General features: G+C 44.2%; 1 protein-coding gene across 21 annotated transcripts in view; it reads right to left on the bottom strand.

Annotated features, from left to right (window-relative positions):
- Nucleotides 1-21410, bottom strand: part of ASXL2 (ASXL transcriptional regulator 2) — a 244375-nt gene that overhangs the window by 170407 nt on the left and 52558 nt on the right. For all 21 annotated transcript variants that reach the window (XM_065590048.1, XM_065590057.1, XM_065590059.1 and 18 more), the window contains one exon: nt 7997-8079. In XM_065590048.1, coding sequence (XP_065446120.1) covers nt 7997-8052 — 56 coding nt within the window. In that variant the 5' untranslated portion in view covers nt 8053-8079. The remainder of the gene's footprint in view (nt 1-7996; nt 8080-21410) is intronic.

The raw sequence follows: 21410 nt of genomic DNA, 5'->3' as shown, positions 1-21410 counted from the left end.
CAATGTGCAGTGGCAGTCAAAAAAGCAAACAGAATGTTGAGAATCATTAGGAAAGAAATACATAGCAAGACAGAAAATATCATCATGCCTCTGTATAAATCCATTTTACACCCACAGCTTGAATACCGGGCGTAGATGTGGTTGTCCCATCTCAAAAAAGATATACTGGACTTGGAAAAGGTTCAGAAAAGGGCAACAAACATTATTAGGGGTATGGAACACCTTTCAGATGAGAAATTAATAAAACTGGAACTTTTCAGCTTGGAAAAGAGACCAGTAAGGGGATGTAGCGGGGCGATTACCCCGCTCCTGGGATAGAAGGAGAGAGAGCAGCTTAGGGAGGGAGGCTAGGTAGCTGGCCACACCTGTGCACAGCTGGCCCTGATAAGAGGGCTGTGAGTAAGGAGCCATGAGAGTCTCACTCCAACCTTGGAGAGAGAAAGACATGGCTGGCTGGGAGAGACCGGGTACTTTCGGCAGAGCAGTGCTGAGGAGCTCAGACCTGGCAGGAAGGCCTAAGGAGGTACTGGGGCAGCAGGAAGACAGCTGGGCTAGAAAGGCAGCAGGTCCAATCCCCTAGCCAATGATGAGTGGCCATTACAGACTGCAGTTTGCCCCAGAGAAAGGGGGCTAGATGACAACTGGCAGTAGTCACTGAGGCAAGATGGGCATAGGGCGAGGGGATTCCCCTGGGAGGGGAGACCCAGAGTGTGGGAGCACTGCTGTGGGGCAGCACCCCAAGGTAAGGGGCACCAGAGTCCGGGAGGGACGCAGGAGACGCTCCGAGGCTAGATTGAGCTAATTCCCGGACTGACCAGCAGGAGGCACCACAGCCGTGAGTGCATGCCGTGTTACAGGGGCGATATGATCGAGGTCTATAAAATCATGACTGGTGGTGAGAAAGTAAATAAGGAAGTGTTATTTACTCCTCATAACATGAGAACCAGGGGGTCACTAAATGAAATTAATAGGCAGTGGGTTCAAAACAAACAAAAGGAAGTATATCTTCACACAAAGCACAGTCAACCTGTAGAACTCTTTGCCTGAGGATGTTGTGAAGGTCAAGCCTATAACAGGGTTCAAAAAAGAACTAGATAAATGAATGGAGGATAGGTCCATCGATGGCTATTAGCCAGGCTGGTCAGGGATGCAACCCCATGCTCTGAAGTCTCCCTAGTCTCTGTTTGCTGGAAACTGGGAATGGCCGACACAGGATGGATCACTGGATGTTTGTTCATTCTCTCTGAAGCACCTGGCACTGGCTGCTGTTGGAAGACAGGATACTGGGCTAGATTGTCTGACGCGGTATGGCTGTTCTTATGTTCTTAAGGTGAAATCATTAAATACAATAAAAGAATCTACACGCATGCTGAAAAGCTTACTAGAGGTCAGTGACTCCAACCTCCGGCTCTGGCAGGTGTCAGTCCTTCAAAACGCACAAATGGATTTTCACTATGGTTACAAATTCACAACTGCCTCTGATCCAGAACCAGAATCCTGGCTGGGCAGCTCAGCCCTTTCTTTATACAGCTTGGGCCTGTGGTCTCCAGGGACAGGTACTCAGCAGACAAAGGCACGGCTTTTGCATAACCAGATGTTGAAAATTAGCATTAACCTCCCCTGAAGCAGTCTCCAGGAAATCCACTTAACACTTCTTGTCCCAAAAATCTATTCTTGTCCAGGACATTTTCAATATCATCCTTTGAACTCACAGGTCTGACATCACATCTCCCTCCGAGAGAATCGACATACAATCCCAGCTCACAATAATACATAAGCTTTGCATTTAATACAATAGACTCCAAAGATACTTAAACTTAATTCTATAAGGTTTTTCAAGGAAATTGCTCTGTCACAGAGTATCAAGACCCATTTGGAATTATGAGAATCAGATCTGCTTTATCTTCTCTAATCTGTGAAGAAATCTGGGGATTGAGGGTATGGTAAGAAAGATATAGAGAAGTCCAAAAGAGCAGAGTTTCAAGAGGATCACAGCTTCTGCTCCACTTTCTCTGACCATGCTGCAAACACACAAAACAGCATTCTGCCAATGACAGCAAGTTTGAAATAATACTTTGTTGGATCCATTTGGCAATGTAGTGTGCTCTCATGTTTAAGACACCTGCTAGGTTTATTGCTGAGAAGACTTTCATCCCACCTTAAACATTAAAGGCTCTAGAAGAAAATAACTCTGAAACCCAGAGATGTAAGTCCTGAGCAAATCTGCTCTAGATTGAGGAAGTGTCTAGAATCTATAACTAAAGAGCCAATCCTCTAAAAAGGTCTTAGTATAATTAGGATTCATGAGGACCTTGTACATCATTAGGTTCTGTACAAGTGTTCGTTTACATGACTTGCACTACTACTACCACCATCACCACGAGTTTGTTTTCAAGATCACAGACCTGCTTATGTTCCCTTTAAGATCAATGACAAAACTTGTTTTACTTCATTAGGAGAAAGCTCACTGTTGCTAAAAGACTAAGGAGGCATAACCTTGGTGGCACATTCCTGAGACCAGGAAGGACCATTAGAATATTAATATTAGGAAAAAGAAGGCTTAATTAATAGATCATTATTTGAAAAGATTCTTGTTTGAGGTATACGGATACTTGTGTCAAGATTAAAAAACTGAGTAACCCTGGTGTTGAACCATGCTCTCATAGGGCATAGACACTGGAATGCAACCCGTGATTAGGAGAAGTGATCACACCTGACACACACCTTTGAGCCTGGATTAAAATAATTCCCTTTACCTAGCCACTCATCCAGATAAGGTACCACGGGCACTGTTTTACCATCAAGCTGCTGGAACCATGAATAGACTTTCTGAAGCATCCCTGAAGGTGTTGAAGCTACACACTAAGGATTATAAAAATGAAACTGCCATGAGTTGATATCAAATCTAAAAGCTTCTAATGGCTTGAGAACCATGAAAGTTTGTGGGTATGCAACCTTTGAGATCAAAGCTAAGTAAGCAGCGTGGAGGAGTTATCTACGGTTACCATTTGTCCGGATTCTGCCGGACATGTCCGGCTTTTTTGAGTTAAAAATAGCGTCCGGGGGGAATTTGTAAATGTCCGGATTTCCCCACCCCATGCACAGCGCGCGCGGCTGACAGGGCAGCCGGCCGGATCGTGCCACTCACACGGAGCTCCGGCAGCCGGAGCCCCTCCTCCACTTTCCCATCCTCTCCCCTGCAACTTGAGATCACTCCCCTCCTCTCTCTCCCTCCCTCCCCACATTCGCAGACCGCCGGCCCCGTTCGCCTCGGGCCTCCGGCAGTCTGGAGCACCTCCCCCTCACCTGCTGCCAAGTGCGCTGCTCTGCAGCACTCTGTTCTGAGCAGCAGGGTAAGGGGGCCAGGGGGTCAGAGAAGCGGCAGGGAGGTTCTGGAGGGGGTAGTCAAGAGACAGGGAGCAGGGGGGAGGGTTGGATGGGTCAGGAGTGCGGGGGGGGCTGTCTGGGGGTTGGGGGTGTAAGGTTTTGGGCAGTCAGAGTACAGGTGGGGGGGGGTCTCAGGAGAGGGCAGTTAGGGGGACAAGGAACAGGGAGGCTTAGGTAGGGGGTGGGGTTCTGGAGGGCAGTTAGGAGCAGGGGTCCCAGGAGGGGGCAATCGGGACAGGGAGCAGGGGGGTTTAGATGGGTCAGGAGTTCTGGGGGGGGGCTGTCAGGGGGCGTGGAGTGGTTGGACGGGGCGTGGGAGTCCCTGGTGTCTGTCTGGGGGTGGGGGTGTGGATAAGGGTTGGGGCAATCAGGGTACAGGTAGGGGGTAGGGTCCTAGGGGTCCAGTTAGGATGGGGGGGAAGGTCCCAGGAGGGGGCAGTCAGGGGACAGGGTCCCAGGAGGGGGCAGTCAGGGGACAAGGAGTGGAGGGGAGGGTTGGGAGTTCCGAGGGGGCGGGAAGTGGGAGGGAGTGGAAGGGGCAGGGGCGGGGCTAGGGCAGGACTTTTTTGATTGTTGAAATATGGTAACCCTAGAGTTATCTACACAAGCTTTTACCATGAATATTTTATATTCTGAAATAAGACAGTTTATGCCCAGAATTGAGCAACAACCTCCAGATTTCAAACAAACCAGAAAAAAAAAATCTAGGATGCTTTTGATGAGCAAGGAAACTATGCGCTCAAGAAATGAAGGCACAGTAGAGTCTCTGGAGGCAGTACAGAGAGTTCATCGTAAGTACAGTATTCCATTCCTGTCATCTAGTAATAGAGGCTGTTACCTTCCACAAAGAAGCTCCTGAACAAAGAAAATTAAATTGTCAAATTCTACTCAGCTTTTTCAGGATGCTAAAAGGTCCAACATGGCTCTCACGTTTTGTTCTTGACATCAAGACTTGTATCAGACTGGGAATCACACACAAAGTATGGTTGCTAAATGAGAACTGCCTAAGATTCTCCATTCCACTGATGATAAAAAAAAGGGAAGACTTTAGAGCTGAGAGGAATTTACAGCTTCAGCTAATCCCATTCCAGAAGGAAGGAAGAATAAATGCTCGTCTTTAAAAAAAAAAAAGAAGACAAGTTAACAACTATGTTTGAAATACACCCAGAAGATATCCCATACTATCCTACTGTCTGCCAGGCATTGGATAATTAAATATGGCTTTAAAAAATGCCTCTAATATCTTGGGATCTTTGAAACCTTCTGGCCCCTTAAGCCAGTTTCTCAATAAAAATGTAAAAATGAAGGGATCCAATAACGAAATAAATATTTCACTATCATGCCCTACTTTTATCATTTACAAGACCAGAGCTCTGTCTGAGACAGCCTGTAATAGTAGCAGCCACTCCAGGAACTTCACCTTAATTTTTTTGGGAACTTAAAGTTTATTATACTTTAGAGACCATTGTGGAATCTAGTACTGACTCAATGAGCTCTATCATCTGGATAGGTATTAAGTATGATTTCTCTTTGTTGACTGAGACTCAGGTAGGTGAAACGCTGGGCTTTCCAATAAATGCAGTCAGCCCCTTCCTGTGATGATTTCCCTGGAATGAGCCCATCATTGGGGTATAGGTATACCTGGATTCCTTGCTGTCTCAGGTGAACCACCATCGCCACCAGGCATTTTGTAAAGCCTGTTAGCACTGTTGATAGTCCAAATTGCACAACTCTGTATTGGTAGTGGCAATTACCCACTTGGAACCCCAAGATTTTTTTCCTGTGAGCTGGATAGATTGTTACGTAAAACTAGGCATCTTGGAAGTTGAGAGCCATGAACCAGTCCTGTGGCTCTAAGAAGGAGATTATGGTGGCTAATGTTACCAACCTGAATTTGAATCAGCAGATGAAGGTATTTAGCTATATCAAGTCCAGAATTGGGCACCTTTCTCCCTTTTTCTTTGGTATTAGAAAATAATGGGGGTAAAGCCTTCCCTCTGTGTTCGAGGCACTTCTTCCACGGCTCCAAGACTTAGAATTGACTCCATCATCTCTGGATGTAACAATCTCTTATGAAAGGGACTCCTAAAAAGGGATGGGGCAGGGAGGTGCAGGAATAGGGAGGGTCTATAATTGTATTGCTTACCCCTACCCTCGATGATCCCTTGGGACCCAACCATCTATTGTGATAAGATTCCAGGCTCCTTGAAAAGAAAATCGTATTTCCAGAAGCAGGGAGAGTGGAAAATGATCCCACAGCACAGGATTCCCAACCAAGTAATCAAACTGGCTGCCTTGGTGAGATAGCTAGGTGAGCAACTGAGGAGGAGGCGGCAGCAGAAGGTTTCCTTTGGTACCTCTCTCTTCTTAGGAGTCTCAGATCGCCTTTCCTGGGTCTAGTAACTCTGTGGCCTTACCTTCTTCCTCCTCCTCAGTATAGGACAGGAGGCACCTAATGATCGTAATGTTACTCAAGAAGCCTAGGGAGAGGTGCATGCCACCATCTGACCCTCAGGAACTTAAATTCCTTCTTGCTGTCAAGGGGGAGTTTGTCCAAGAATTTAGAAGCACAGTGCCAATTTAAATAATCACATTTAGCCCAATAAACATGTCTAGTAATTGGCAATTCTCATTTGCAGCTGGCTGAAGAGTAATTTATGAAAATAAATCTTTGTTTCTTTACTCAGGGCATGGACATTGGTGATCCCTGCTGTCTGGTTTATTCATGGACTGCAGCCATAATTAAAGAGCCTGGAACAGGATGCATGCAGAATTGCTCAAAACCTGATAATGGCACTTGGTGTCGATCAGCTCTTTCGAATGTAGGCATTAGGGACACTGGTGTCTGCCAGACCTGTATACCTGGTTCCAGCAGTCACTTGTTCATTGGCATTGCCAACTGTTCAGGTAGAGATCCATGAAACGTGTCCAGGAGTTATGGGATTTCTCCTGGAGAACTACCATACTATTTCAGGGGTGTCTGCAATGTGGCATAACTGCACATGAAAGGCCTTGTAATCAAGTTTTGCGTTTGATAAAGAAGGTGAATGCTCTTGTCCAGTGAAGAAGAAGAAGAAATAGTTGCTCGTATAAGTTCTTCAGCATGCAGATCCTCTTCCTGTGCAATTACAGGAGTAAGGCTCTGAGGAACTGTTCTCTAAAGTCCTTGACGCATTCCCATGTGTTTTGTGAGAGGAGAAGACCTGAGGCTAGATGGAGCCACAGAAGCTGGATTCCTAGCAGGCTATAATTCCCAAGCTGCACAATATGCCCAAGACTGATAGTAGGGGTAAGGGGCCAGGAGAGCCAATACCATGCTTGTCTTTGGAACCCCTAGATGTAGGGAAATAATAAAGTGCTCTAGATTCCCTGTCAAAGCTATACAGATTAAATTACTGGGACCTTGAAGAGTGGCTGGAGTGATAGCCTCTGAGCATAGCAGGGAGAGGTGAGGAGAATGAGTATTCCTCTTCTAGAGGTAGAGCTACCTTAACCAGGGTCCCAAGCAAAATCACAGCATCCACTCTGGCTGGCACTGAAGAAGAACTTGATACCATAATGGTACAAATTATATTTTCACCACAGAGGAGAGCAGTGGTGATTCAGGGTGAGCTGACACTGAGGTCACCCAGTACTGTGGAAGCTTTTGCTACTGGGAAAGATGGTACCGAGGGCAAACAGATGAAAGCCATCAGTTCCAGAGTCCCGGATACCGAAGATGTCAGTACCAGAAGCTTCAGTGCCAAGGATTCTGCCAGGTGAGACATGCACAAGAGGCATGTACCAAAGCACAGTGACTGGTACCCGAGGGGATGCCAACAGGACTCATCTTCAGCCTTGATCTGTTCTTTAAAAAGGCAGTGTGAGGAGACCTCTGCTTTTTTCTTATGAGGACTGGGTGAGAGCGGCCTAGATTTATGCTCCTTCCTCCCCTAACCACAGCCTTTTTACCAGTCTCAGGACATCTTAGACACAAGTCCTAGAGCGCTGAGGCTGAGCTCACAGGAGCACTTTGAGAAGAGGCTTGTTCTGGTCGGTCATGCTCACTCTCATAGATCTGTTGTAAGGGCAGAACTCAGTACTAGCAAAGTCTCACAGCCAGCCCCCAGGGGATTCTTTTAAGGGGGTGGGCAGGTGGGGGGGAGAGAGAATCAGTTTCATGTTTGTTTTAGTTCATTTCTAGTTAATTTTTCTTTACAGTTCTGCACTGATACAATGTGGCAATATCTGAGCTAAAAACACTCCAGAAAAAATGTTGAATTCCAGATTTTAAAAGTGAATACAAGTTAATATAAGCTAGTATAGTAATTTTCAGTTTTGCATTAAAAAGATTATCCCAATAAGATTGGAGCCTAAAATACCAGAGCACGTCCCTTTTTATGAGCAATTACAAGGGCTGCAGAACAAAGACAGATAGAGCTTCCTTAGAAACAAATTATGAACTGCATGAATCACTTGGAGTAAAATTCGCAACCCTAAGTCACTTGGGAATCATTTCATAAAATAGAATTTAAGGGCCTAAGTCCTTTATGCACTTGAAAAATTTACAATTTTATCTTTAGTAACCAAAAAAATGCATAAGATAGGACTTAATGTTAGAGCAACTCACCTGATTTCTTTCAGTCCTTCTTTCTGGATAACTTGAAGAATCTCTTTATGGCTCATAGGTGTATTGGGGTATTTCTCCAGGACCTGGCACGCATAAACAGATGAAGAGGGCAAAATTATTTATCTTCAGTTTTTCAAAAAACAAAATCTCTTATCCTAAATAAATCCACACTTAACAGTTTTCATGTCTCCAGGGAGCACCCTAGGAGACAGGAATCTCTTCCCTACCCCTTTCACCTAAGACTAATTGCAAGCCAAGGTGATAGATTAAATACATAAATACTGCATCATATCTTCACATTTCTTTTTACCATTTAAAACTGAAAGTAATTGGGATTTTTAGTTCTCACTTAAGGGGATGGACAAATCTGATTGGTCTATATAGTCTACACCTTCAGAAAAATGTAGAAGTGCAAAATAGTGCTGTATACTGAAAAACAGCAGGATGCCTGTTTTAGCACGTACATGAAAGTGAAGGGGGGTGGGGAGGGGAGTGTCACAGAGCTAGATTAACATCTTCTACTGGATACTCAGACTGCTGTGACGGAACTGACCACTGGATCCTGTGCTCTTTAAGCCTAGATAATACTTAGTCCTGCCATGAGTGCAGGGGACTGGACTAGATGACCTCTTGAGGTCCCTTCCAGTCCTATGATTCTATCTGAACAGAGTCCATGCACGATCCCTGTCTTGGAGACTTTAGGCACACTCTTAGGGTGCACATCCTTTAGCATCTCTGCCTGAGAGGTGAGACCTCACAGTCCAACTGCCTTGTCCCTAGAACCCTTCAGGGCGGCCACCATAGCTTAAGACCGTGGTCCCCAAACTCTAGGGCATGCCCCCCTAATGGACATGGAAGAACGTTCAGGGAGGTGCATCAGGGCCTGGGCCAACCCCCACGGGGGGACGGGGAGGGAGAACCACCCAGCCTCGCTCTGCCCCCAGCTCCACTCCTGCCCTGCCGTCAACCACAGATCCGGTTATGGCCACGGCCCCTAGGCCCACGGCCTCTGCCCCAGCTGCAGTGCCGGCCTCGCTCCCGGCCCCAGCTCCTGACCATGGCTCCTGGGGAAATGCAGACCAGGTAAGGGGGATACGGACAAAAAAGTTTGGGGACCATTGGCTTAAGCACACCTTCTCCCAGAACTCCACCCTAAGGTCTGAGCTTTCTGATTTACAGTTTACCTCTTCAAGGGGCACTGTTGTAAAACCAGACCGCAAACAAGACATAAATTTGGCAAAACAATTTACCAAAGGTCATGGAGTATCCACCATCACTTACAATTTTTAAATCAAGATTGGATGTTTTTCTAAAAGATCTACTCTAGTAATTGACGAAGTTGACAGGTTTTCATTACGTTGGTTTTGCATAATCACTCAATTCCCGTTTCAATGCTTTTTGTTGAGTTTTAATTCTTTTCCTTTTGTGTTTCAATCAATACATTTCTAACCTTTAACCTCCAACTTGAATTTCCTAGCGTGTTTGCCATGGTATTAAGCAAGCTGATGCCTATGTATTTGAAATTTCATTTATAACTGTTTAATGCTGAATTGTGACAGGGTCATATTAACACCTTTGACTCTTTGGGCCCATATAGTCCATCAACATTAAAACAGCACATGATAGGTGCAACACATAGAACGCTTTGCGCAGGGTTCTAAAACATCACTGCTCTTTCTTTAGTAGCACAAGAAATACACATGTCTATACAAAAATAATAAACCCGACACACACTTCTTGTTTCACTTTCCTCAACCCTTTGGAGTATACTTTGGGCAGGGGGCCAGGTCCTCTGCGGGTGTCCAAGACTCTTCTGCAGCTCATGGCTTGACTTCTGAACCAGGTGGCTTTTCCTCCCCTTTAGCTCAGCTTGCGTTTTCTGACCTTGGTTGGTCACACGGTTAAACTGTGTATTTATACCTGCCTACTGTATTTTCCACTCCGGGCATCTGATGAAGTGGATTTTAGTCCACGAAAGCAGATGCCCAAATAAATGTGTTTGTCTCTAAGGTGCCATAAGGACTCCTCGTTGTTTTTGCTGATACAGACTAACACGGACAGCTGAACTGAGCCCTCTCTGCTATGAAAGCATACCCCCAACTTCTTTTCCTGCCCAAAGCTTCTTGTGTCTGAGTCCTTCAAGTTTATATGTGGCAACACCAACACCTGGTTCCTTTGTTCTGCTGCTAGAGATTTTCCATTGCTCTAAATGCCAGTCCCCTGTTGAGGGGTAGAAGAATACTGGCTCTCTGAGGCTTGGGCTAACCCCATTGTCCCAAGATGTTTCCATCTGAATAGCCAACCATTTAGATTTAATGACTATTGTCCCTAGTCTAGCAGAGATCTGACACGGCTCTGTCAGCCTATGACAGAATCCACATACCTAATACTATGAAAATTACTATATCAGCTTCCTAATACCAACCAGAATTCATCAGATGTACAGATTACCCAAATCATCACAGAGGGGCTGGGAAGAGGAGAAAGGGTGAAAAGAAAAAATCTACAGTTCAGAAGATACTACAAATATTCTTCCTTCCTCCAGAATGGTAAATGTTCTATAGTGATACACATTTCTAGACGGAATAAGATTGTGTCCCATCTCATCAGAAGTAGATCCAGATACAACAAGCCACATTTAATTACTGCAATAATTCTACAGAATGAAGTCACATATCCTGAAAAAGCTCCAACTGGTACAAAATGCAGCAGCCATTTTACTTACCAACACAGGTCAGTGTTAACATCATCCAAGTCAAGTCTCTCTTTGAAACCATGACATTATTCCAGTGGAATACAGCTAACTGCCTACCGAAAGAGAGGCTCACGAGCACTGGAAACCACTTTAGAAGGAGCAGGACATCAGCTGTGAAATTCGCTACTAGAAGAATTAAGAACTACTACTAAACTCATCCAATTCAGAACTAAATGCAAACCTTGTCCCTTCAACTTGGCTTTCCCACAATAATCTCTTTGACTAACTTTATAGGGTCTTGTGTGTGTGAAATAGTTTTTCCTACTGAGTGGGAAGGAAGAAATACATTGATATTTGTATTTTTAAATATGTGCTAGGTACTCAGAGAATAGAATGACAGAATCAATTAAGAGTACTTAGACAGCACTGACTGAAATGGATGTTCAATTCCTTCACTGCTTCCAGAAAATGAGTATTTTCCAAGTATTGCCAACGTGAAGTGGTGGGTGGGTGTGTGCGTCCGTTCGTCCCTGCTTCAAAAGCAATCCTTATTCAAAGTCCTGGTTCAAGACAGACTCCTGGGTGCTATGATCATATGAATGAATAATGGACAGTGATGGCACAACCCTTGGTAAGTTGTTCCAAAGAAAACCAAAGAACTAGGGTTAAACCAATGAAATTAATAGGCAGAAGGTCTAAAAACAAACAAAAGGAAGTTCTTTTTCACACAATGCACAGTCAACCTATGGAACTCCTCACCAGTGGATGTTGTGAAGGCCAAAACTATAACGGAATTCATAAAAGTAGTAGATAAGTTCATGGAGAACAGGTCCATCAATGGCTATAGTCAAGATGGTCAGGGATGCGACTCCATGCTCTGGGTGTCCCTAGCCTCTGACTGCCAGAAGCTGGGAATGGACAACAGGGGACAGATCACTCAGTTATTGCCTATTCTGTTCATTCCCTCCGAAGCACCTGGCATTGGCCATTGTCAGAAGACAGGTGCGACACAGGGCCAAAAGAGGTTAAGCAGCTTGCAAGCTAAATGACCCAAAATTCTACCTTTAAAAACATATTAGGAAAGTATGTAAAGGGTAATTAGAGCTATTCCTTATAAATAGCTAGCAAAGCCATTGTTAAAGGATTGGAAGAAGATAGTGATTGTACTAGTTTACGTGTTTCTATGTCTTGTTAGAGGTTAAAAATATAAGCAAACGGTTACTGTCTGTCGTTGCAGTCTGTTAGTTCAAAGATCAAAAAGAAATATTAACATTTAGATAAACTATGAATGTGGTAATATTGTCTTCATTTCTCTTTAAAGTATGTAATAAACTACCTGTAAATGGCGGGAGATGGGCAGTTGCCCTATACTAATCCGCAGCTAATTATCAGTGGTGCTTAGAAAATAGGACGTCACTTCAAAGCCACTATTCTTCACCCAAGAAATGCCTGCTGTCAAGAGCCCATCAGTGGCAAGAATAAGGTCTCCTGATATTGGACATTGGACTATAACTCGAACTAATTCTGAAAAGGACTCTTTGCAACTCTAAAGCTAACCATCTCTACTATAAAACTGACCTAAGAACTTTATTCATATCTATATGTATAATGATCTTTTAACCAATACTCACTCACTCTCTTCTTTTTTAAAGATGGTTAAAAGATAGGAAACAAAGGGTAGGAATAAATGGTCAATTTTCAGAATGGAGAGCGGTAAATAGGGGTGTCCCCCAGGGGTCTGTACTGGGACCAGTCCTATTCAACATATTCATAAACGATCTGGAAAAAGGGGTAAACAGTGAGATGGCAAAATTTGCAGATGATACAAAACTACTGAAGATAGTTAAGTCCCAGGCAGACTGCAAAGAACTACAAAAGGATCTCACAAAACTGGGCGACTGGGCAAAAAAAGGGCAGATGAAATTAAATGTTGATAAATGCAAAGTAATGCACATTGGAAAACAATCCCAAATGTACATATAAAATGATGGGGTCTAAATTAGCTGTTACTACTCAAGAAAGATCTTGGAGTCAGAGACAGTTATCTGGAAACATTCACTCAATGTGCAGCGGCAGTCAAAAAGGCGAACAGAATGTAGGGAATCATCAAGAAAGGAATAGATAATAAGACAGAAAATATCATATTGCCTCTATATAAATCCACACCTTGAATACTGCGTGCAGATGTGCCCCCCCCCCCCCATCTCAAAAAAGATATATTGGAATTGGAAAAGGTTCTGAAAAGGGCAACAAAAATGATTGGGGTATAGAATGGCTTCGGGATAAGGCGAGATTAATAAGACTGGGACTTTTCAGCTTGGAAAGGAGGCGGCTAAGGGGGGATATGACTGAGGTCTAAAAAATCATGAGTGGTATAGAGAAAGTAAATAAGGAAGTGTTATTTACTTCTCATAATACAAGAACAAGGGGCCACCAAATGAAATTAATAGGTAGCAGGTTTAAAACAAACACAAGAAAGTATTTTTTTCACGCAACGCACTGTCAGCCTCTGGAACTCCTTGCCACAGGGTGTTGTGAAGGCCAATACTATAACATGGTTCAAAGGGGAACTAGATAGGTCCATCAATGGCTACTAGCCAGGATGGGCAGGGATGGTGTCCCTAGCCTCTGTTTGCCAGAAGCTGGGAATGGGTGACAGAGGATGGATCACTTGATCATTCCCTGTTCTATTCCTTCCCTCTGGGGCACCTGGCATTGGCCACTGTCAGAAGATAGGATACTGGGCTAGATGGCCGTTCTTATGTTATGTTCTGATTTTGTCTAAGACAAAAATAATTCTGTTTCACACCAGAAATTCATCTCTCATCTTCCCCTCTTTGGTTCACTTTCTTGATATTTGTGATGCCATAGTCTCATTCCAACAGTCCTTTAGTCCATGCATATAATTTTCCAGGAAATCTAGGAAGTGGTTAAGATGAGTAAGAGAATTTTTCTCCCCAACATTCAACACTTTCAACCCTTAAGTTCCTGATGAGAAAACTCCTACTCTTTGCCATATGCAATTCCAAGGAAACATCGACCAAGAAGAAGGAAAACAAGTTTTGATATTCCTCATACTATTAAGATAAACATACAGAATATAGGTTGTTTTTCTAAACCTTTTCAGGTCTTAGCACATAGCATAGTGCTAGGGCTAAAACGCCACTCCCGCCTGCAAGTGAATTGAAAGTCGTCGGTCTGCAGGGAGGGAAGGACACGGGCTGCCAGGCTTGCTGCAGACCTAGCACCGGCTGGGGCAGGCGGAGTGCGCAGCCCCAGCAGGGTGCTCCCCTCCTCTGCGCTACCGCCCCCTACAGTGGCACACTGAAAGTCATCGGTCGTCAGGGAGGGAAGGACGTGGGCTGTGGGCTGGAGTCGGCCCTGCCGGGGACAGAGGTGAGAACCCCAAGGGCACACCGGGGCTGCAGGGAGAGTTGCTCCTGCTGCAGCCGCTGGGGCATGGTTCCCAAACGCCCTGTGCCTGCCAGACTCACCCTGTGCCTGCCGCAGCCACCGGGAACAGACTCGCCCAGGGTTATAACCGAATTCGTGTTATCGTGAGGTGCATTATAGCGGGGTTCCACTGTATTAGAGTCCACACTTTAAAAAGAATATTCAAAAATTAGATAGGGTTCAGAGATGAATCACAAGAATGATTTGAAGTCTGGAAAATGATGCTATCATACAGTGAGACATTTGAGCCAAGTCTATTTAGCTCATCAATCAAAAGTTTAAGAGGTGACTGGATCATAGTATATAAGTACCTATGAAGGCAGAAAATAGCATTCACTTTAATCTAGCAGACAGATGTAAGACTATCTAATGCCTGGAAACTGAAGCTAGATACAGTCTAACCAAAAATAAAAGGTGCAAATTTGTAACAATAAGGGTAATTAACCTTTGAAACAATTTACCAAGGATATAGTGGCTTCATCGCTTTGAGTCTTCAAAATCAAGATTAGAAAATATACTTTAATTCAACTACAGGTTACAGGTCTTCATGGAAGAGTTACTGGATGAAATTCTATGGCCTGTATTATATAGGAACTCAGATGCATGCACGTGCGCACACACACACACACACGGCATTACTGCAATACAAAAAAGAACAACGTATGACTGTTGGACCTGTACACTAAGCAGTAAGGAAGACAACTAAAAAGAATTGTGAAGTAGCAGAAGAACTGTTTGCACCAGTCTTTACTGTAGACGATTATGATGAATGGTGAAATGGTCTGTTAACACCGCTCCAATCATAGGGTGAAAGGAAAAAAACGGGGGAGGAGGGGTTAAGTGGTTTGTGTGGGGGTGTATATATGGGGGGATTAAGTGGGTTATAAATTGTTGTAAAAAGCCATAAATACAGTGTGACATGGGTGGGTTTGGTAATATCTTTTATTAGACCAACTTCTGTTGGTGAGAGAAGGGGGGGTGGCTTGTCTACATTTACCGGGGGATCGATGCGCGGCAATCGATGCATCTGCAGTTGATTTAGCAGGTCTTCATTTAGTGGGTCTATTGAAGACCTGCTAAATTGACCACAGATCGTTCTCTCGTTGACTCCTGTACTATACCTGAACGAGAAGCGCCAGGAGAGTTGACACGAGAGCGGCTCCTGTCGACATAGGGTAGTGTGGACCCCGCGGTAAGTAGATCTAAGTACGTTGACTTCAGCTACATTATTCACGTACCTGAAGTTGCGTAACTTAGATCTATCTCCGCCCGTAGTGTAGACAAGGCCAGAGAGAGAAAAGCTTTTGAGCTTACATAGAGCTCTTCCTGACCTGAAGAAGCTCAAAAACGTCTCTTGCTCACGCTTTCTCTCTCACCAACAAAAGTTGGTCCTACAAAATATATTACCCTACCCGCCTCGTCTCCCTAATATCCTGGGACCACACACACCTACAACCTCACTGCATACTATTATAAATGGTGACACCAGGTAGCTCTAGACATAAAAGTACAGTGGTCACTACGATTCAGGATAAGGCTACTCTGGAGATCACATATTTCTCCCCGCATCTCCAAAGCATAGTTAGTTATCCACAGTGACTAGCAAAAACCGAGCACAATTACAAATCAAGTGAAAGCTTCTAAAATTCCCATTACTGTAGGTGTTAGCACTTGCTGCGTATACTGCACATTCTACACCCACTTTAGTGAAATGGGGCCATTTTCTCTCTTGTTGAAGGGAAAAAAGGCAATCAGACAATAGTTGCTAATTTCACTTAAGACAATAGCTGCTGTGTCTCAGATTTACTCTGCCAGGAACAACTTCCTTCTCAGCAGGAACTTTATACGGAAGAGGAAAAGGCTCATTATGAAGTTCTGCTACACAGGACTCTTCTGCCGGGGTATCAATACCTGACATAATTGAGTTTTTCAGTGCCACCACCAATACAAACATGATAGCATGCAAGGAAGCACCAGCAAATGAGACCAAAAAGAAACAGGGGAAAAACAAGAGGAAATAAAGTATGACAACAGTAGCGAAAAGGGATAAGTCATCATTTACTGAACTTTAAACACATGCCAACATGACCAACATTAGTATGCATTTAAATCCCACGTGTGGAGAGGATAGCTTCACCTAGATCTTAAGTTCATAGCTACCTTTAAGGAATACACTGTCCTCCTGCCACAGAAACCAGCTAAAGCACATCAATGTGAATCGTGAGCGACACCTTGTGGCCACAATTTATAGCCGCACAGACAATACAATGTGCAGAATACTGTATTGGCTGATAGGACGCAATCAACTAGACTGGACTTGGTCCTTTCTATTTCTAATTTCTGTGACTATTTCCTAAAGCAGGGGTAAAAGCTCTGCCTACTCAATACCAACCTGAAACATAATACACAATACACGGTGCAGAACTTTTATTAAGGGATCATCCCTCTTGTTTGTGTTCTTGGATCAATGGTGAAATGGTTAATACTGATATTTGAAATTAGTACAATTACATTTTAAAATTAACAGTCTATCGAGATGAATGGAAGCAGTTCACACCTCTCAGAGCTACAGTACCAGCTCAGAGAGCTGCTGCGTGCTAGCTCGAAAGAATAGCTTTGGATCCGCAATCCTGTCTAGTCTCTTCGGCAAAGGCAGCTTTATCCAAAAGGCTTTTCTTCTTATGCCTCTCAGTGCTGTCGCAGTTTTAAAACTAAGCTGACCTTGTTTACCTCAGTGCACTGTTTAGAAAGCTCACACCAAATGAACAGCACTCATCCATCTGCAAACTGCACCAGCTTTGGAAAGGGAGTTCTAGGCCATGTCTACACTACCCGCTGGATCGGTGGGTAGTAATCGATCTATCGGGGATCGATTTATCGAGTCTCGTCTAGACACAATAAATCGATCCCCGAATCAACACGTACTCCACCTCAGCAGGAGGAGTACGTGGAGTCAACGGGGGAGCCGCAGCGGTCGACTTGCCGCTGTGAGGATGGCCAGGTAAGTCGAACTAAGATACTTCGTCTTCAGCTACGCAAATAGCGTAGCTGAAGTTGTGTATCTTAGATCGATCCCCCCCCAGCGTAGACCAGCTCCTAGATTAAAACTAGCATTTCTTAGCCACCTGCCTGTAGCGATGTTCTGGCAATAAGACTGATAACATTGATCAGGGACATCACCATCAGACTAAACAATTTTTCTCCTGCTCCCAATGCTGGTTTAAAGAGAATGTTACTACTTGAATAAAGTGTTTAATCATTTGAGGTGCTTCTACTGGTGGTTTAACCAGATATTGACTCTAAATGGAAGCAAGTATACAGTCCTCTACAGGATTCCCACCACATTGTTGGTATTGCAGGTTTTTCCATCTTTTAGTGTTACAGATAAGCCAACCAGAGGATCAGAAATAACAGCTTTAATCATCTTAAGAGAATTTTCAGTTTATAAAATACATGCTAATAGGTGTTTGTCAGCTTTTAGAAAATGCGCCGAGCAAAGCACTCACGTTACTAGATGGTAAAACATTTGCCTGTGCAATGTCCAATGTGTGTTGTCCTTCATTCCTATTTGCATGAGGTTTTGGGGAAAAACGCAGGTAAGTAAGTAGCTTGATTGCTATGAAACTCCTATGAAACTTTAGGGAGGAAACCCAGATGAGGTGTAAGTATACCTTATCTTTAAAGAGCGTACATTGTGGGGCGAATATCAGGGAACGCAGTTCAGACACTCTTCTGGCAGAAGTGATGGCAATTAGGAAAACCACTTTCCAAGAGAGGTATAGTAAGGAGTACATTGCTAAAGGCTCAAATGGTGGTCCCATACATTTAGACAAGACCAGGTTCAAGTCACAAGGGGGAAAGGGCTCTCTTAATTGAGGGTACAACCTTTCCAGGCCTTTAAGGAATCTGACGGTCATGTCATTTGAAAAAAGCAGAATGGCTAGCCATCCAAGGAGAGAAAGCAAATACTGCTGCCAGATGAACTTTGATAGAGGAAATTGCTAAACCTTGCTGTTTCAGGTGCAAAAAAAAGTTGAGTATATGGTGGATGCAAGCCCAAATCAAGAACCACTTCCATTTTGATAGGTAGGCAGCCCTGGTGGAGGGCTTTCTACTAATTGGTAACACCTAGCCAACTTGCTCTGAGCAAACCTTTTCTCTGGGATTTAGCCATGGAGTTTCCAGGACGTTGAATGAAAGGAATGCAGATTTGGGTGGAGCAGCCAAACATGGTCCTGAGAGATCAAATCCAGGTTCAACAGGAGTGAGATTGGAGCCGCCACAGAGATCCAGTCGAGAGGAGAACCGGTGTTGGCAGCACCACACTAAGGCTATTAGTCTTGATCCCTTCTTGATCTTTAGTAGCACTCTGTGTAGGAGTGTGATTGGGGAGAAAAGCTTACCAAGTGATCCACATCGCTCTGTAGCAGTGACCTGTCCTCTATTATTTACCACTCCCCAATTTTTGTGTCATCTGCCAACTTTATCAGTCATGACTATGTTTTCTTCCATGTGACTGATAAAATGTTAAACAACATAGGGCCATGGAGCTATGCGAGGAGCTTCTTCCAATCCTCCAGCAGCAGGACATGCAAACAAGGGAGGCCATACTAGTACACAGACAGGTTACTACAGTGACCAGGAAGACTGCTACCCCAGACTGCCATGGGTCAATGGTTAACTCATTTAGTATTGGCAAGTCAAGAGTCACTCCTGTGGAAGTGGGAGTTTGTGAGGCAATTATACAGTGGTTTACCATGGGTGGTAGACATAGCTAATGTGCATGAAATAACAGCTGGCTTTAGGAGAATAGGCTTCCCAAATTCTCCTAGGTACGTCAATGGCACTCGTGCCCACAGTTTGCCTACCATTAGAAGCCCTTGAATATGTCACCAGCAAATAGCACTACATCATTCTGCAGGCGTTGGCTGACCATAAAGACAGGTTCATGATCATCAACATGGGATGTGCAAGAAAGGTGCATGTCAGATCTCATCAGCACACCAGTATCAGTTTGGACAAGTAGGGACCTTATTCATTCCAAACAAGAGTTATCAACATAGTGACTGTGCCTCCTGCTATTTTACACTCTACTGCCCTAGTTCATAAAATTGTACCCTGACCACAGAGCACCCGGCAGAAGGTTTACTTACACACTTAGCTGTTACAGATAATGCTAGAATACACATTTGGCATGTTGAAGCCACGATGGCACTGCCTAGAAAACCATTTGAATGCCAGTGTAGTACATGTTTCAGAGTAGCAGCCGTGTTAGTCTGTATCCGCAAAAAGAACAGGAGTACTTGTGGCACCTTAGAGACTAACACATTTATTAGAGCATAAACTTTTGTGGGCTACAGTCCACTTCTTCAGATGCATACAGAGTGGAACATATATTGAGAAGATATATATACACACATACAGAGAGCATGAACAGGTGGGAGTTGTCTTACCAACTCTGAGAGGCCAATTAAGTAAGAGAAAAACTTTTTCCCAGGACTGGGAATGGCTGAGCCATTACAAACATTGAATCTATCCCCCTTGTAAGTATTCTCACACTTCTTATCAACCTGTCTGTACTGGGCTAGCTTGATTATCACTTCAAAAGTTTTGTTCTTACTTAATTGGCCTCTCAGAGTTGGTAAGACAACTCCCACCTGTTCATGCTGTGTGTGTGTGTGTGTGTGTGTGTGTGTGTGTGTGTGTGTGTGTGTAAATAAATAATGTTCCACTCTATATGCATCCAAAGAAGTGGGCTGTAGCCCATGAAAGCTTATGCTCTAATAAATTTGTTAGTCTCTAAGGTGCCACAAGTACTCCTGTTCTTTTAGTGTAGTACATGTCATCTATATTGTGCGCAGGGCACAGCACGTCACAATATCCGTGAGGGTAAATGCAAGAATTTTCACCTGAAGCAGTCTCAAGGACACTGCTGGTTTGTCAGCCTAGTACAGGCAACCAGAAAGTGCACCCACCATCACTGGGGTTGCGTCCAGGCAAGCAAGGGAACTAAGATGCCTTGTGCACATATGCTCACTTCTTCATTCACTTCACCTTATGATGCATGAGGAGGAATGCAATGCTGTGTTCTGTGGTAGTCAAATAGCAAATAATTTGACATTTACTATTATTTGCAATTGATTTTGTGTGTTTATGAAACAAGTGTGACTTTATTAAAAGCTTTGGATACACTTTCCCGACCATTCCTTTTTCCAAGAACTTACTTGCCAACATAGTGGTCAACCAAGACCAATGTGTTCACCAAAAATATATTAAAATAATCAGAAGTATTCTGAAAACCATTTCAAACGTCACTGCTGCCTGTCCACAAATAACGATGTAAAAAGGTAAAAAAGTGCAAACATATGCAAAACTGTGCCATTATTTGATATGCAAGCTGTACAGTCTAACTGGTAGTGGAACTGAAAGTCAGAAGTGTCTCCTTCCCCCTGCTTGAACAGGTTGTACGCGGTTGAAGGGGGTGGTGTGAACAGGGTACATTCGCTCATTCCAGTTCACTGAGCTATTCGTAGCCCATCCAAACCAAGAGTTCTCCAAGGCCTGCATTGGCTGCAAGATGTGATAGCTCGGAGCAGAGTCTTCATACACTGGAGCTGGGGGCTGCAGCCGGGCAGCCATCAGTAGGGCCCTGCCAAACTCACAGCCATGTAAAACACCTCACAGACTGTGAAATGTGGTATTTTGGATACTTTTACCCTATACTATACAGATTTCACGGGGGAGATCAGTGTTTCCCAAATTGGGGGTCCTAACCCAAAAGGGAGTTGCAGGGGGGTAACAAGGTTATTTTAGGGGGTTGCGATATTGCCCCCCTTACTTCTGCGCTGCCTTCAATGCTGAGCAGCTTGAGAGCGGCGGCCGCTGGCTGCCCACCCAGCTCTGAAGGCAGTGCCCTACCAGCAGCAGCACAGAAGTAAGGGTAGCAGTACCCACCACAATAAACTTACAACCGCCCCCACAACTCCTTTTTGGGTCAGGACCCCTACAATTACACACCGTGAAATTTCAGATTTAAATAACTGAAATCATGAAATTGACGATTTTAAAAATCCTATGACCGTGAAATTGAACAAAATGGACCGTGAATTTGGTAGGGCCCTAGCCATCAGGGTGAGCAGCCGCTCAAACACCCCAACTGCTGTACTCAGTCCTGATTCCTCATCCTCCCGTCATGCTCAAGGAAACACAAGACGCATCTGTGATGGGGTCCCCAGGGTGCAACCTGGTCTGTGGGACCACTGAGCA

This window comes from Chrysemys picta, chromosome 3 (genome assembly GCF_011386835.1).
Source record: "Chrysemys picta bellii isolate R12L10 chromosome 3, ASM1138683v2, whole genome shotgun sequence".
Classification (NCBI taxonomy): domain Eukaryota; kingdom Metazoa; phylum Chordata; order Testudines; family Emydidae; genus Chrysemys; species Chrysemys picta.
The sequence above is the reverse complement of the archived record's forward strand: the minus strand, read 5'-3'. Positions and strand labels throughout refer to the sequence as shown.